Here is a 16,479-nt window from a genome sequence, read left to right as displayed (position 1 = left end):
AGTTGTGTTCCAAGTAGAAACACAATATGGTACCATATTCAATAAACACTAGACATGGTAACAGTTATTGCAGAAATTCTTGGTTAAAGTGCTTGATACACACGTCTTCAAAAAGTTCATGGAATATGTACTAATAAAAAGCTAGCACGGATTTCAATAAGTTTTGTACCTAAATATCTTTTATTCCACTTCTCCACAAACTTTTGAAATACCTTCATATGTGTTTAGCCAATGTCAGATCCACAAATGTAGTTTTTACAATAAAAAGTAACTAAAACTACAACCCCATGAGCAGTATTTAGCATTGCTGTTTCCTGTTCTCTACTCACGTTCTCACACTTGCTGGGCTCTGCCTAGACACTCACGTCAGCAGGTTTCCCTTGTCAGAAGCTTGGTTTGTCTTTATCTACTTCTCTAACCCTTTATTTATCCCTCAGTTTTTCGGTGAGTTCCTTGAGAGTAGGGAACAACTGCCCTCGCGTGCTTTTTACATTCCCAAGCTCAGTACACTGCCTGGCAATATGAACATTTTTACTACGAAATTTTGTTTAAAGACTCTTCATACCAGAGGTGGTCCTTGAGAGGCCAACAGCTACAACTGCAAAAACTGGGTATCAGACAAAACAAAATTTACTTGAAAGGCAGAAGTTACAGAGAAAACGACAGCAGGAAGGGCTGTCTTGATCTGCTAGTTCACGCTGCAACTGCCAGAATTGGGCGGGTATGAAGCCGGGAGCCACGAGCTTCTGCCATGTGGTGCAGGGACTGGAGCTCCACTGCTTTGGCAGGTGCATTAGCAGAGCGACAGATTACAAGTGGGACAGTTAAGACTCCAGCCAGCCACGTGGGATGCCACTGGCAAAGGAGCCTAAGTAATTTTTTAATGTTGCATATAAACGATGTGAAAGACTGGACAAAGAGCCGACTGGCCCAGCTCACCTCCACCCACTTGCAAACATTTTCCAGTTCAGCTCAGTCCCGACTACCTGCCGGAGCCCACAAGATCAAGTCTGAGAGCGCGTCTAGGAGGCTGCCCTTGAGCTAACAGCTGTAATACCTAAGCGGTTTGGTGAAAAGGCACGTGGACCGCGAGTGAAGGGAGAGTCAGCTCCGCGGCCTGACTGCCCGGGGGAAGGGAGCGGGTCAGGCCTGTCTGGCTCAGCATTTTGCCCGGCAGGTTCCCAGCCCTTCAGCTCCGAAGGAACACGGGCAGAGGAGCCGATCGGGGAGCCGCGGGATGGGAGGGTGCAGGACTTTGATCTGAGAGCTGCCCCTTCCGCACACAGCAGCAACCCCGGGGCCCTATACCCGAGGGGCGATGGAGGCCCCACTGACTGGAGCAAACCAAGTCGCCTCGGAATGGCACCGCTCCCGTACTCTGCCCGTACCGGACGGAGGCCGCCTCACTGAGAGATCTCCAGAAGATTCCACGAGCACCGGGAACCCGGGCGAACACCCCCTCCCCCTCAAAGGCCCTTCGACACACTTCTTCCCGGTCCAAGCGCCCCCGCGCCGTTGCCCAGGTAACCACGGGGCGGTGGCGGAGCCCGGAGGGGCGGGACTTCCGGCGGATGACGCGCCCAGGCTCGGCTACAAAAGACGACGGCTGCGGCGCGCCGGGCGGAACTTTCCAGAACGCTCGGTGGGCAGCGGCGGAGTGGCGGCTGCCAGCGCTGCGCACGGTCCGCGCTCCTTCCCCGCTGCCCCGAAGACCGGCCTCAGCCCGCTCACCGGTGAGTGTCGACCCTCCCGCTAACCCCCGTTCCCCTGACTGGCGCCACTGACGCCGCGGGGCAGCCGGATGGAGCCGCCGTCGGGGAGGCGGTTGGCTCCGCGTGGGCGGGAGGGTTGTCGGTTCCTGGATGCGCGATTCGTTTACGGAAGGCGGCTTCGGCGCCCCGGCGCGCAGAGAGCGAGTCCCAGGCCTGCTTTCCTGGATCTCCCCGCCTCGCCCCCTCAGCCGGAGGTCCCGCAGCAGCGGCCGCCCGGGGCTGGCCCTCGGTGCGCGGCCTCGCGGCCTCTCGCCCGCGCTCGGGGGTTGGGGCGGTGGGCCCCGCTGCGCAGGCGCGCCGGGAGGCAGGAGCGAGGGGCTGCGGGAGGAGCCGGGCGGCGCTGCTGCTCGCTCGCGTCTCGGCTCGCTCTCTTTGTTGAGGGCTGGGCTTCCCCTTCCACTCGGTGCGATCCGGGGAGGGGCGGAGAGGCAGGAAAGCGAAACAGGGCGGCCCCAAGCCGCAGCCCGGAGCCCCCCACGCCGGCCTTTAGTGGGGGAGGGGGCGACCGGGTTTAGTCCCGGGAAGCTGTAAAAAAAAAACCGTGTGACCGGAAAAACGCTCCTGCGGACAGGGTGCAGGCGGTCACGGCCAGTTGGAAAAACTACTCACTCACCTTGTTCTCCCCACTACCACCACCCCGACTGTCCAAACGGCTCTTTGCGGGGGCGCGTCTGGCGCTGATCGGACTTCACAGAACCCCGGGGGAGCCGGTGGACGAGGCCCGTGGCCCCTTTGATGACTGCCGCTTGTCGCCACCTGTGGGGAGGATCGGGGTAGAGTCGGCATTCGTGGTGGTAGCGCACACGCTGTGGGGTGGGAGAGCGGCCAGCAGCTGCTAGGAGGAGGCTTTTGCAGTCCCTAGCAGTGGTTCACTTCAATACAGTCTGTTCTGTTAAACAGCTGCTAGGTTATCGCTGGAATTGCTCTGTGTCTGTGCTTGTGTGCAGTTCCGTGAAAGCTGTGTGCTTCTCGTCAGATAGAAAGAGCAGCCTGCTCTGATTCTACTAATTAGGACTCCTGGTTGACATCCGGTTAAAACTGGTAGTTTCTTTTTTCAGGCTGTAGAAAATGGTGAAAGAAACCACTTACTATGATGTTTTGGGGGTCAAACCCAATGCCACCCAGGAAGAATTGAAAAAGGCTTACAGGAAACTGGCCTTGAAGTACCACCCTGATAAGAATCCAAATGAAGGAGAAAAGGTAAGTCGCATGCTCTAAACAGGCCAGGGTGAAACTGGGGGGCTATGCTTTGTAACACTTGTGCTAAAAACGGCGTTGACCCCTCTCACACAGTTCAAACAGATTTCTCAAGCTTACGAAGTTCTTTCTGATGCGAAGAAAAGGGAATTGTATGACAAAGGAGGAGAGCAGGCAATTAAGGAGGGTGGAGCAGGAGGTGGATTCGGCTCCCCCATGGACATCTTCGACATGTTTTTTGGAGGAGGAGGAAGGATGCAGAGAGAACGGAGAGGTAAGAATAGACTGCTGCAGATTACAGTAGCTGTGGGTCATAGCAAGTTTTTTGCTTGTTTGCCTAGTGATGTAAAGTTAAAAGCAGGCCATAAAGTGCCTCTGTTTGATTTGTGGTCTGGTTTTTTAGAACGAGATTTGGTGTAACTAAAAGTAGCTGAGCCAGTCAAGTGGTAGCAAATGAGTGCTTTTAAACACCTTGGATAAGGTCAGATTCATAGATTTTGCAAGCCTGAGTTAAGGGGACAAAGCACAGCAAGATTGGTTTCAAGATCCTTCTCACAGATCTCATTTGATCCCCCTTCTAGTGTCATTACCCTAAGAATCCACTGTTAGCTGGGTTAAGTCTGATGCTTTAAAACTCAGAAACCAGTCCTTGCGCCGTAGCCTAACCATTAAAGTCCTCACGTTGGGTGCGCTAATCCCCGCAGCCCTGCTCGTGGCCTGGGAAAGCAGTCAGGGACTGCTCAAAGCCTTGGGACCTTGCATCCACATGGGAGACCTGGTGGAATAGGCTCCTGACTTCGGATCTGGCCCTTGGGATCACTTGGGGAGTGAATCAGCGGATGGAAGATCTTCCTCTCTGTATATCTGACTTTCAAATTGAAAACAAATTTTTTAAAAAACTCAGAAACCTGAAACTTCCTTCAGCTAAGACAAAGATTAGAGCTAGCACTGAAAACAGTTTTATTGTCTCCACTATCTCTTTAATCTTGCTTAAGCGTTATTATGTCAAAATGCAATTTAGTGTCTAACAGTAGTTATCTACAAGCTGTACAAATAACTGCTCCTAGTAGTTGTGGTTTTTTTTTTTTTTTTTGCTCCTAGTAGTTTTCAAGTTTTTGGTCTGGCAGAAGGATATAGTTGATGGTACTTGCATTTCACTAGGATATGCTGCACAGAAAGCAGCTTGCTTTTTTCAGGCAGTACCCTTCTGCTGTAGATGGGATAAAGTTCTGGTAGAAGATCAGTGTAGGAACTTATTAACTAGCCGTTGATCAATGGCTTCTGTTTTGTAGGCTAGATGTCTTTATGTGATCCTGAATGTGACACTCCTGTTTAGCCATTGGACTAATATGATTCTAATTGTAGTTCAGTGTAAAGCAAAAGTAATACAGTTCCGTTGCCACAGCAACCACATTATAAGCTCTGTATCAACACATGACTGGTTGGCTGCTTTAGACCCTGTAGCTGATTGGATGACCCTACCATAAAGAGTGTAAGGAGGTATCAGAACAGTAGTAAATGCACTTGTTCGTTCCACATCACAGAGCAGTGGGGATACTCACTTGTGGTAATTCAGATCAGTTTCTGTAGCAGGTCTTGATTTGTGAGAATTCACTAAAAAAATTTTTGGAGCCAATAGACCATGTTGATCAAAACTACACACTAAATGAAAGCTTGAAAGATGATCATGACAGAAACACATATCAGGTTGTCTCAAATGGTTTTTCAGCTACATTTCTAGTTTCTGGCCCAGTTTCCTTCAGTTTGAATACTGTATATGGCAATGTGAGTATTGTGTGTGCAGGTACTCAGCATATGTTATGTCGTGTAAGACATTTTGTTTACCTTTTGTGGGAGATTGCCTTCAACAGAAATAAGATGCAGGGTCTTACATTTTTGATATGCAATACTTTGTCCTAGGTAAAAATGTTGTACATCAACTCTCAGTAACCTTAGAAGACTTATATAATGGTGCAACGAGAAAACTGGCTCTGCAGAAGAATGTGATTTGCGACAAATGTGAAGGTAGGGTCTTCTGACATGTTTAACATTTAAATTCTGAAGTGCTTTCTTATCAGATAAGTTACACATTCTTGGGACAACTCTTAAGAACTGTTTTATAAATTTCTTCATCTACCACTAAATTCATACGTAATTTTTCTTTTTAAATGTTTAGGCCGAGGAGGTAAGAAAGGAGCAGTGGAATGCTGTCCCAACTGCCGAGGGACTGGAATGCAAATACGAATTCATCAGATAGGACCTGGAATGGTTCAACAAATTCAGTCTGTATGCATGGAGTGCCAGGGCCACGGGGAACGCATCAGTCCTAAAGATAGATGTAAAAGCTGCAATGGAAGGAAAATAGTTCGAGAGAAGAAAATTCTAGAAGTTCATATTGACAAAGGTGAGTTCTGAGCCAGTAACATTCTGAAATCTGTAGTACCATAGCAGTTTCATGAATACTGTTAACCTATCGCTAATTAGATTGTTTATGGTCTAAACTCAAGAATATCTCTTGTTCCATGATCCTGCATGTAACACCTATGAAGACTGAAATTGGGTAGTAAATATATCACTTAACTAACTTCGAGCTAAATCCTATGCTGGGATATACACGAAATTGAAAATTTGATACTTTCTAGGCTTATGTAACAGGGTTAACTTTGACATCATTAGCACTGTAAATGATTGAGATGGTCCAAACTTCAGTGTAACCTTAGTTCTACCTCTTGAAATATTACAATTAAATTCTCTGAGTTTTCTTAGGAGTTTATTGGGTTAAAGAATATGAATCCTAGGGATTTGGAAAGAGTTTAGGCAAAGAATGTGATCTCACTATAATTGACCTTTCTCATCTTGTTTTTAAATGTTATTTGTCCGTTTTTATAATTGATCTACACGTTCTTACATAAAAGCATTTTATTTATTAAGCAGTTTTTTTCTTTACATTTAATGCTGAATTTACTCCTAGAGCATACATTTTTTTTGTTTAGTTTCTTCTGGGATATCTTTATTTCCCTTTGAAGGGAAATCCACAGGGCTTTGGGAATTATTTCCCTACACTCCACCAGTGAGTTAAAAAAAACACCAACCTTAGTCTGATATTTCATTTCAACATTCTTTCTCCTAAATGGCCTCTTGCTTCTCTTTCCCGGCAGGTGCTCCAACTTGTGTTACTTTCTCTTCAGGAGTCTGTCAGTGACCTCAGATGTCATTGGCAGGAAATTCACCTCATTTATTCTTGGTGTGCCAGGGTCCCTCTGTTATCAGTTGATAACAGTTTAAGAACTGTTCCTTTTTAGTAAGGACAGCCTTGGTGTGGCACAGGGAGCTCATGAATGGGATAGTTCATAGGTGTGACAGTACATTCTGGAGCCCTGTTCACCTGGATGTGTTAACTAAGAATTGATGTCCTGGCCCTTAAGTTCAGCATCATTCTGCTTTTTAAGCATGTGCAATGGAAATTCGCTCTTTGTGCCACCAACCCTATGTCCAGCTGATTTTGTTTCTGTTTTGTTTGGGTGTTTTGTTATTTTTTTTTTATTTTTTTATTTCCTTTTATTTGAAAGGTAAACTGGGGTTTCTGTCCATTGGTAGACTCCTCAAATTCCCACAGCAGCCATCTCTGGGTCAGACTTATGATAGGAACTGAGTCCAGATCTCCCACTTAAGTGGCAGGAACCCAGGTGCTTGAGCTCCTTGAGCTAATTGTCTGCTGCCTCAGGGTGTGCATAACAGGAAGCTGGGGCTGACTGGAGCTGAAACGGGACCCAAATGTTCAGATATAGGAGTGGATGCCCCAGGCACCAACCTAAGTGCTGTGCGAAACACCTGCCCCTGAACAGTGATCTTGATCCATTTCTAAATTTTTTTACTTTTACACATAAATTTTCTGTGCATCAACTTCTGTAATAGGAAGAAGTCTCTCAATTTACCCTGCTAGTAGATTGACTAAAAATTATTTGATTCAGGCTCTTGTGAGTGATAAGGTTGAAATAGTTATTGGTTGTGGTATTTGCCAGCCTTTGATTTTGATACCAGTTGCAGCTCTAATGAGGTAAGTCTCTGGGAAAGTTGAAATAAGTAAGGTTATGCAGCTTCTCCAGGATAATCCAACTAGAAAATTACTGAGTTGAGGGCTTTAAGAGTTTGGATTTGATATTCGCTGTGATAGTTTTCGTCAGTAGCAGATTTGAGGTAATTGAGGGTTTTGTTTGTGTTTTCAGTGGGGAGAGTCATTTCTGTGGTATTTAGTACTCATAGACTCTCTCCTCCTTCCACTCTACTACTGTCTCATTAACTCGCACGCAAAGCTTTTTTTGTGGTTTTTTTTTTTTTTTAAGCTTTACTGTTTGGTATTCAGTAAGTACAAAGTTAATCTTTTGTTTTTAGGCATGAAGGATGGCCAAAAGATAACATTCCATGGTGAAGGAGACCAAGAACCAGGATTGGAGCCAGGAGATATTATCATTGTGTTAGATCAGAAGGACCATGCTGTTTTCACTCGGTAAAGATTTTTCATCATTTAGATAGACATCTTGGATAGAAGCCAGTCAACTCCCTCACTCCCCAAAAGGCCACAACCACCACAGCCAGGCCAGGCCAAAGCCCAGGAACTACTTCTGAGTTTCTTACACGGGGCTCCATCCTGTGCTTTCCTTGGCACGTTAGCAGGGAGCTGTGTTGGAAGTAGCTAGATCTCTGAACCTACATCCATATGAGCTGCTGACCTCACAGGCGGAGGCTTAACTGGCTTTACCACAGCACTCTTTCATTTTGTTTTCATGCGATTTCCCTTACTCTTAATTAGAACATACAAAGGCTTTGAGGAAAGTGTATTTCATTTACTTGACTTGGTATAGGAGAGATGTTAGTTTGTGTGTCTGTGTTTGTGCACACATGCTTGCAGAGAAATTCTGGTATACTGATACAAAGTAGTTAATGCTGAGTTTGCGATGAAACATAAGCCCAAGATGGTTATGGCCAACAGTGAATGTTTTATGTTCATTGTGTCATCGCTAATTTCAAACATAATGCCAGAAGTAGTGTTACTGACAGTGTCTTAAAGGAACTAGTATAGAATTAGTTGTGAATGGAATATTTCACAGGTAACTCATACTGAGAAATAACTCAATTCAGAGGTGCAGTCGTTTGAAGGGAGTTTTTTTTTTAAAGATTTTATTTATTTTATTACAAAGTCAGATATACAGAGAGGAAGATCTTCTGTCCGATGATTCACTCCCCAAGTGAGCCGCAACGGGCCGGTGCGCGCCAATCCGATGCCAGGAACCAGGAACCTCTTCCGGGTCTCCCACGCGGGTGCAGTGTCCCGATGCATTGCGCCGTCCTCGACTACCTTCCCAGGCCACAAGCAGGGAGCTGGATGGGAAGTGGAGCTGCCGGGATTAGAACCGGCGCCCATATGGGATCCCGGGGCTTTCGAGGCGAGGACTTTAGCTGCTAGGCCACGCCGCAGGGCCCTGAAGAGAGTTCCTAAAGAGTGTTTCCCTGGGGGCATACTCTCCCTGGTGAAAGGTAGATTGGAAAAAAGTGAAGTATGAGGTTTCTAAGGTTGAGTAATATACAAAAAGTGAACCATATTTAAAACAGAAGATGTGTTCACAGTGCTCCAGGTACATTATTTCATGTATAACAGTAGAGAAAATACTGTCTCTTGAAATTGGACATATCTCTTGATGGATGTCAAATGGCCTAAATGATCGATAACATCCCTGCGTTTGCTTTGTCTTACAGTATAGTATCCTCTGTCCCTAATGTGTGCTTGTTTTCTTTATGCCTGTCTGTGGAGAGTTTGCCACCCGTAAGAAACTGTCCTAATTGAATACTGACACAATTCAGGGATAGCTAGTGACAGAAGCTGTTTGGAAGAATTCCAAAGCCTTGACCAGGAAACAGGGTTGTTAGTTTCAGGCTTTTCTAAAAAATGTCACTGAAATAAAGTGGCTTGCTCTGGTGCCTGTAGTTGGTGATTTGGACATTGTAAATATGTGCCATGTTTGCATTAATACAGACGAGGAGAAGACCTTTTTATGTGTATGGACATACAACTGGTTGAAGCATTATGTGGTTTCCAAAAGCCAATTTCCACTCTCGACAACCGAACCATAGTCATCACCTCTCACCCAGGTATGGCAACAAGACAAGTGTGTCTTTTCTACTGTAGTGTTCCAGACGTTAGGCGCTCAGAGGAAGCTGCTGTTTTTCTTCTTTGGTTACTATCCTTCCAGGGACTGAGATGAAATCATAAAGGCTTGGCTCTTTTATAGGAGCCTTGGAAAACCCTTAAATAAAAGGTAACAGGATTGTTTGACCATATAAGTTTACTCCTGGTAGTGAGCCTAGGACCTTCCGTTTTGCCCCCCGTGCCATTAGAATATGACCATAGTTTAAAAATATCTTGACTTTGTTTTTAGGTCAGATTGTCAAGCATGGAGATATCAAGTGTGTGCTAAATGAAGGCATGCCAATTTACCGTAGACCTTATGAAAAAGGTCGCCTAATCATTGAATTTAAGGTAAGTATGTTCGAGATCCTTGCTAGGAATGAGTGTATTGAAATAATACTGCTTTTGTGTTAGATTTCTTTGTATTGCTAATAGGATGCTTTAGATCAGTTGAGAGAAGGGAGGGTACTGGAAGGAACCTGGATATTGAATTGCATCTTAAAGTTAAGCAGAAACACTTTGTAATACCTGTTGTTAATTTCTTGGTGAAAAACTGCTGCTTGGTTTAATAGGGTGATTCACAAAGCAGCCCAGCTATTACCTGTAGTCTTTGTAGTAGGTCTTTTAGCCACAGATGCATGAATTAAAATATTTTTGGGTGAATGTGGTTTTCTTGATAATGTCTTTTGTGCAAATTAACTTCTTAAAGAGGGCTGTGTCAAAATTTTTTTTTTAGATTTATGTATTTTTACTGAAAAGTCAGATATATAGAGAGAGGAGGAGAGACTGAAATAGCTTCCGTCCGATGGTTCACTCCCCAAGTGACCGCAACGGATGGTACTGTGCCAGTCCAGAGCCAGAAGCTCTTCCAGGACTCCCACACGGGTGCAGGGTCCCAAGACTTTGGCCCATCTTCGACTGCTTTCCCAGGCCACAAGCAGGGAGCTGGATGGGAGGTAGGGCGTCCGGGATTAGAACCAGCGCCCATATGCAATCCCAGCGCGTTCAAGACGAGGACCCTAGCCACTAGGCTACCATGCCAGGCCAAAATGGATTCTTAATGTTACAAAGTCTTGTTTTTGTAGGATCTTTTTTTGAAAACTTTTTATCATAATTCTTGTTTAGGTGTTGGGTACTGGTTTTTAGAACTTGTATGCTAACCTGAGCTTAGTAGATGGACCTTGCTCGCATGTTTTCTCTGCAAGATGGTGCCTGATACTTGGTGTAAGGGCTTGTGATGAACTGAAAGAACCTAAAATAGAAATTTCTTTTTGTAGGTGAACTTTCCTGAGAATGGCTTTCTCTCTCCTGATAAACTCTCTTTGCTGGAAAAACTGCTCCCTGAGAGGAAGGAGGTAGAAGAGACGGATGAGATGGATCAGGTAGAACTTGTGGACTTTGATCCAAACCAGGAGAGACGGCGCCATTATAATGGGGAAGCGTATGAGGATGATGAGCATCACCCCAGAGGGGGTGTCCAGTGTCAAACCTCTTAATGGGCCAGTGGCTCAGTCCCTGCTGGCATCACACATGCAGTAGTGAATGAGTGGAGGACTATAACCATAAAATGCTCACTACTTGCTATTGTTTTTGTTTTAATATCCAACTATAGTAGTGTTTTAAAAGTTAAGAATAAACAGAAATATAAAAGTTCTGACTTTGCTCTATATGTATGACGTCAGTGTGCAAGGTGAAGTTTAATACCTGTAAAAGCCTAATTTAAAAAGTTCCCATAGCGTTTGTTAGCCATACATTGTAATTGATTTCATCTGTCTATATGGACAAGCTTAGACTGAAATGTAGGTGTATGTGTTGGCTTCCATGTCTGACCCTTCCCTGTGAAGCTTATGGAATTAAAACTATTTAACTAGCAATCAGAAAAAAGTAATTTGTAAACAAGTGTTGGTCTGTCTAGTTTGTGTTAAGTGGGATTCATTGTGATGCCTCAGATTTATTGCCTCAACTGTTACTTGAAGATGGCATATTATACAATCTAGCCTGTGAAAACTGATAGAAGCCACTCTAAGAAGGGGTTTATAATATGCTGCATCTTGAGGACTTGTACTTCTAGAATTGCATTCCCTTCTTTGCCATCTCTTGAAATAACATACAAATATATCTATAATTTATATACATATAAAACATTGTGCTGACCAGGCCCCTCTTTGGACCATGACAAGCCCCTTAGTATTGACTTCTAGAGTTGGATAATTTAGAAATTAAGGAAACCTTTATGTGAAAATAATCTGCATGTGTAATATAGGAAGGTATTTCTTAGGTATGTTACAGGCTTACTTTAAACCATTTATGCTCCAAAGTAATTGTCATTTAATGTTGGTAGTATAGCAAATTATGAGTAGTTTTAAATTGTATGTTGAAGTCATGTTCACATGCTTAAAATCTGGATATCAGAATTTAAGCAATTCTTGAAATGTATGAATGTCTCCTTAATATACTGATTAATATACTGATACAAAGCATTCTAATGTGTGTCACTACAGGCTTTTTTTTCCCTGATCCATCAAAGCATTGTCTTCTGACTTACAGTACATAACTTCATCTTGGCTAGTTAAAATTACTAATACAAAAAAATGCTGTCAAGTCACCTAATGTTCAGCAAATATGGGGAGTCACAAAAGCGGTGGGACTTGGTAGGGAGACCAAGAAACTACAGTCACCAGTGTGAGAATGCAAGGTGACTTTATGGCCAGGCAGTCTTTGATTCTGTACCTAATACACCCAGGAAGCCCTAAGGATTTCCACCTTTGAAATGGCCTATATCGTAGCTTCATTCAGAGGATACATCAGATTTAAAAGGAGAAACTAAAACTTGGTGTGAAAAAGTGGGTTGGCAAAGAGTGGACATTGTAGACAGCTGTGGGCTGCCTTAAGTCAGTTACCCCAGCATGTTTGCATTTGAACCATGTTCAGGAAAGCAATAATCAAGCCTTGCTTATAAAAGAGATGTTAGCTTTTACTGTTTTTACTTAAAAGTTGTGGAAATATCAGTAGTGGAACATGTATTTCAAGCATGTTTTAAGACATTTTTGTTTTCAGAAATGTTTTTGTACAACTTGAGATGCACAGCTATAATCCAAATTACTGAAGTATTAGAATGTGGAGAAAACGGAACCCTGTTTGGATTGTAGGAGACTGCTCAGAAAGCCCATTGGTTACTGCATAACCTAGCAGTTAGGGTGCATTGAGTCTATACCCCCCAAAACAGTAAAAGAGTTGATGTTTGCCACCTTAATAGTAATCAGACCTACCTACAACAGGATATCTACACAGGCTATTCAGCCATAAAAAGGAAGTTGTTTTAGATGTATTTTTACTAGAAAGATTGACAGAGGAGAGAGAAAGATCCTCCATCTGCTAATTTGCTCCTAAAGTGGCCACAACTAAGCTGAGCCCATTAGGAACCAGGAGCTTCACCCACATCTCCCAAGCGGGTGCAGGGTCCCAAGGCTTTGGACCATCCTCGACTGCTTTCCCAGGCCACAAGCAGGGAGCTGGAGGGGAGGTGGTGCCCGATTAGGATCCCTGGTGCTTTTTCCTTTTTTTTTTTTTTTTAGAGCCACTAGGCCCACAGAGTTCAGAGTTGGGATAAATTTTAGAAATAGTCATGGGCCCGGCTCTGTGGCCTAGCAGCTAAAGTCCTCGCCTTGAACACACCATATGGGCGCCAGTTCTAATCCCGGCAGCTCCACTTCCCATCCAGCTCCCTGCTTGTGGCCTGGGAAGGCAGTCGAGAATGGCCCAAAGCCTTGGGACTCTGCACCCGTGTGGGAGACCCGGAAGAGGTTCCTGGCTCCTGGCTTCAGATCGGCACAGCACCGACCATTGCGGTCACTTGGGGAGTGAATCAGACGAAGATCTTCCTCTCTGTCTTTGCTCCTCTCTGTACATCTGACTTTGTAATAAAAATAAAAAATCTCTTAAATAGTCATGGTTATACAGCATTATAAGCAGTTAATGCCATTAAGTGGAAAAAGGAAATTTTATATTCCATATTTTACCAAAAGAAGACTAATATCCTGGAGAAAGGTATGTTTGCTTGCTATTCAGTGCTAGCAAGTTGTCCTCAGAAGTATGAATTCCACACAAATGCAGTCCTGGCAGGTTTTTGCTGAAGTGTTTCTGCCCATTCATATTTGCAGGATAATGGATCCCTTGAGAGACTGCAGTGTATGAAATTAGTTTCATAATTTTTTGTGCATAATTATGATTTATTCATTTGAAAGGAAAAGTAGGAGAGACAGAATCTTCATTCACTGACTCACTTTCCACAATGGCTGGGTCTGGGCCAGGCCAAAGTCAGGAACCCCAAAGCTTCTGGGTCTCCCATCCCAGTTGAGGGGCCCGCGGTGTTGGCCATCTTCCACTGCTTTCCTAGGCACATTAGTATAGAGGAGGAAGCTGGAACAGAAATGGAGTGCCGGAGTCTAGCTCCAGCTGAGTCAGGAACTCGAGAAGGGTGCATGGATGAGGCGCAAAGAGACGAAGTGGACCACTACAATTCCATGATCATCGTGGACAACGCATGAAAGCTGTGTGCTTCATTTATACAGAACCAGTCCAACTCTGGCTCAGACTTTATACGTCATGGTCAAGTGGGTGTTTCTAAGGATAATTCTGCCATTTGTTTCACCTTAAAGCAGGATGTTATCCATCCTGACCCTGTGGTCAGGAAGTTCTCAATAGATGGTGCATATCAATCCTCATTCTACAACTTAATCTTTAATCAGTGAAGGGAGGAAATGCATCACAGAAGGAAGGAAGGACCTAAAGAAAGAGGGAAAGAATTGATTTCCATTACACCTGGGGTAACACCCTTGATTAGCATATGGTCAGTGGGGGCAGCAATAAAAGGCCCTTTGACTAAAACGGTATCAGCAACATCAACTTCCAAGCTCACATTGGTAGTAAACATTAACTCCACAGAGGCAGACAATGCCTAAATAAATTACAGAAATCTTAGCAGGGTTGTCCAGTATCCATGCAAAGGGAGGTGGAGCTGCATTCAGGTGGTTATAGAGACATCCGCCGGGCTCTGCCTGCAGTGGAACAATTCACACCTTCCCGTCTTCCACACCCATCACACGGACCCCAGCAATGGAGCACCCGGGACTTGAACTGCTGTGCAGTGGAGGCTTAATTTGCTATGCCACAGTGGCAGCCCCCCCAGATAACTTGTCAGTCTTGGCATAATTGCAGTTACCTGAAAAAATTTACAACTTTGTTTTCTTCCTAATTTCCAAAGACCTTGATGTGTTGGGACTAAGCATAACTTCAGCATCCACACAATTGTATGCAGCCACTGTAGGGGCAGTAGAGTCATTCTTTCACCACTGTTGAGAATCGCTGTGGAAGGTCAAATTGTAGCAGCCTTCACTCAATTTTTAGACAAGCTCCAATTGCAGTGCATACTGCATAGCATTATGTTCCCTTTTGAAAAAGTGGAAAATGAAGCTCTTAAGGGCCTGGCTCTGTGGCCTAGTGGCTAAAGTCCTCGCCTTGAATGCGCCAAGGATCCCATATGGGCGCTGGTTCTAATCCCGGCAGCTCCACTTCCCATCCAGCTCCCTGCTTGTGGCCTGGGAAGGTAGTTGAGGACGGCCCAAAGCCTTGGGACCCTGCACCTGCGTGGGAGACTTGGAAGAAGCTTCTGGCTCCTGGCTTCGGCACAGCACCGGCCATTGCAGTCACTTGGGGAGTGAATCATCGGACAGAAGATCCTCTCTGTATATCTGACTTTGCAATAAAAATTAAAAATCTTTAAAAATGATTTTAGGGGGTCAAGCTATACCCCCTAAAATATTTTTTTTAAAAAAAGTGCTGAAAATATACTTGTTTGTATTTGATTATCAAGGGGAGACCAGGATGGAGTTCTTAAGTGCAATCTGGCCCAGCCTTGGCTATTGAGGCTATTTGGCAGCTGGACACATATCTCTGTATATCCGCCTTTCCAATGAAAACACCTGCAGGCACACAGATCTGCTCGTCATCTTCCACTCCATCCCATGTTACACAATCTTGGCTATTAAGGCTATTCGGCAGCTAAACACACATCTTTCTACTTTTTAAGTCTTAACTAGCTAACTGAACTCAAGTGTAGGTGATGACAATTTTACTGAATGTCCAAAGCAGCCTAATTAAAATAGCCAAGTGAACACTTCTCCTTCAGGTGTGACCTCTGCCACTTGGTTTGATCTGATCCTTGCTGATACTACCCACCTCAGTGAAAATAGCTTTCCATATTCCTAGCAGAATCAGCAGTTGGGGGAACTTGACATAGCAATGAATGTTTTTTTTTTTCTGGGGGATTCTTTCCTGAAGTAACTTGGGCTGCCTCCAGGATAGTATTTTGTGCAGTCAGCATTTTGTTGTACGCATACGAGTCAGCAACCGTGGAAAAAGCAAAAATAAAACTATCAGGAAACTACTTTTGACTCCCAGCTCAAAATGTGATCTTGCCTGCTGGCCCTGCTAGTCACTGTTCTGGCCAGGATGGAGTCCTTGGCCTTTTTTTTTTTTTTTTTTAATTTTTTTATTGCAGAAACATCTTAAAATGTGATTTTTGAAATGATGGGCCCGGCAGCGTGGCCTAGCGGCTAAAGTCCTCACCTCGAAAGCCCCGGGATCCCATATGGGTGCCGGTTCTAATCCCGGCAGCTCCACTTCCCATCCAGCTCCCTGCTTGTGGCCTGGGAGACCGGTTGAGGACGGCGCGATGCATTGGGACACTGCACCCGCATGGGAGACCCGGAAGAGGTTCCAGGTTCCCGGCTTTGGATCAGTGCGCATCAGCCCATTGCGGCTCACTTGGGGAGTGAATCATCGGAAGGAGGATCTTCCTGTCTCTCCTCCTCTGTGTATATCTGGCTGTAATAAAATGAATAAATCTTTAAAAAAAAGAAATTATATGTAGCATTGTACTTTCATATATCATACAGGCTTTATACTGTCTGGTTGAAAATTGAGACTACACAAAGTATAAGGATTTTGCTGTCTTTTCAGTGTTTTTTCAACCAACCAGTGTTTTTGCATATTGTGAAACTTGAAAATGTCCAGGTTCTTTGAATGCCAGCTCATCTACATGCAAAAGGAAAGTGGCCAAACAGCACTCATAATGTTCCTGCAACTAGTTCCATCCACATGACAGCATTTCTTGAATGTGGGTGAAGGCACAGCTCAAAACCAAAATGGCATCCAGGCATCACCTGGCCTACAGCCTGGATTTGAGATTCAGAGATGATAATATATCCTCTCTCGATTCTAACTGAATATGTTAACTAAATGAGCATTTTGTGTACAAAAAAAATC

At 44.5% G+C, this 16,479-nt stretch overlaps 1 protein-coding gene across 2 annotated transcripts; it reads left to right on the top strand.

The window, feature by feature from the left end:
• Nucleotides 1-1,565: 1,565 nt before the first annotated feature.
• On the top strand, nt 1,566-10,809 carry DNAJA1 (DnaJ heat shock protein family (Hsp40) member A1). Of its 2 annotated transcripts, XM_058672470.1 has the most exons (9): nt 1,566-1,733; nt 2,831-2,972; nt 3,066-3,243; nt 4,890-4,994; nt 5,146-5,373; nt 7,362-7,476; nt 9,001-9,116; nt 9,404-9,504; nt 10,431-10,809. In XM_058672470.1, exons 2-9 carry the CDS (start codon nt 2,841-2,843, stop codon nt 10,647-10,649), a joined length of 1,194 nt encoding a protein of 397 aa, XP_058528453.1. In that variant the 5' UTR covers nt 1,566-1,733; nt 2,831-2,840; the 3' UTR covers nt 10,650-10,809. The 2 variants fall into 2 exon arrangements, with proteins under 2 accessions (XP_058528453.1, XP_058528454.1); XM_058672471.1 differs by lacking the exons at nt 1,566-1,733; nt 2,831-2,972; nt 3,066-3,243 and adding an exon at nt 4,392-4,469 and having other exon boundaries at nt 10,431-10,656.
• The last annotated feature ends 5,670 nt before the right edge of the window (nt 10,810-16,479 follow it).

The sequence above is a fragment of the Ochotona princeps genome, chromosome 14 (genome assembly GCF_030435755.1).
Source record: "Ochotona princeps isolate mOchPri1 chromosome 14, mOchPri1.hap1, whole genome shotgun sequence".
In the NCBI taxonomy this organism is placed as follows: domain Eukaryota; kingdom Metazoa; phylum Chordata; class Mammalia; order Lagomorpha; family Ochotonidae; genus Ochotona; species Ochotona princeps.
Note: the sequence above shows the minus strand (reverse complement) of the source record. Positions and strands in the feature narration are given on the sequence as shown.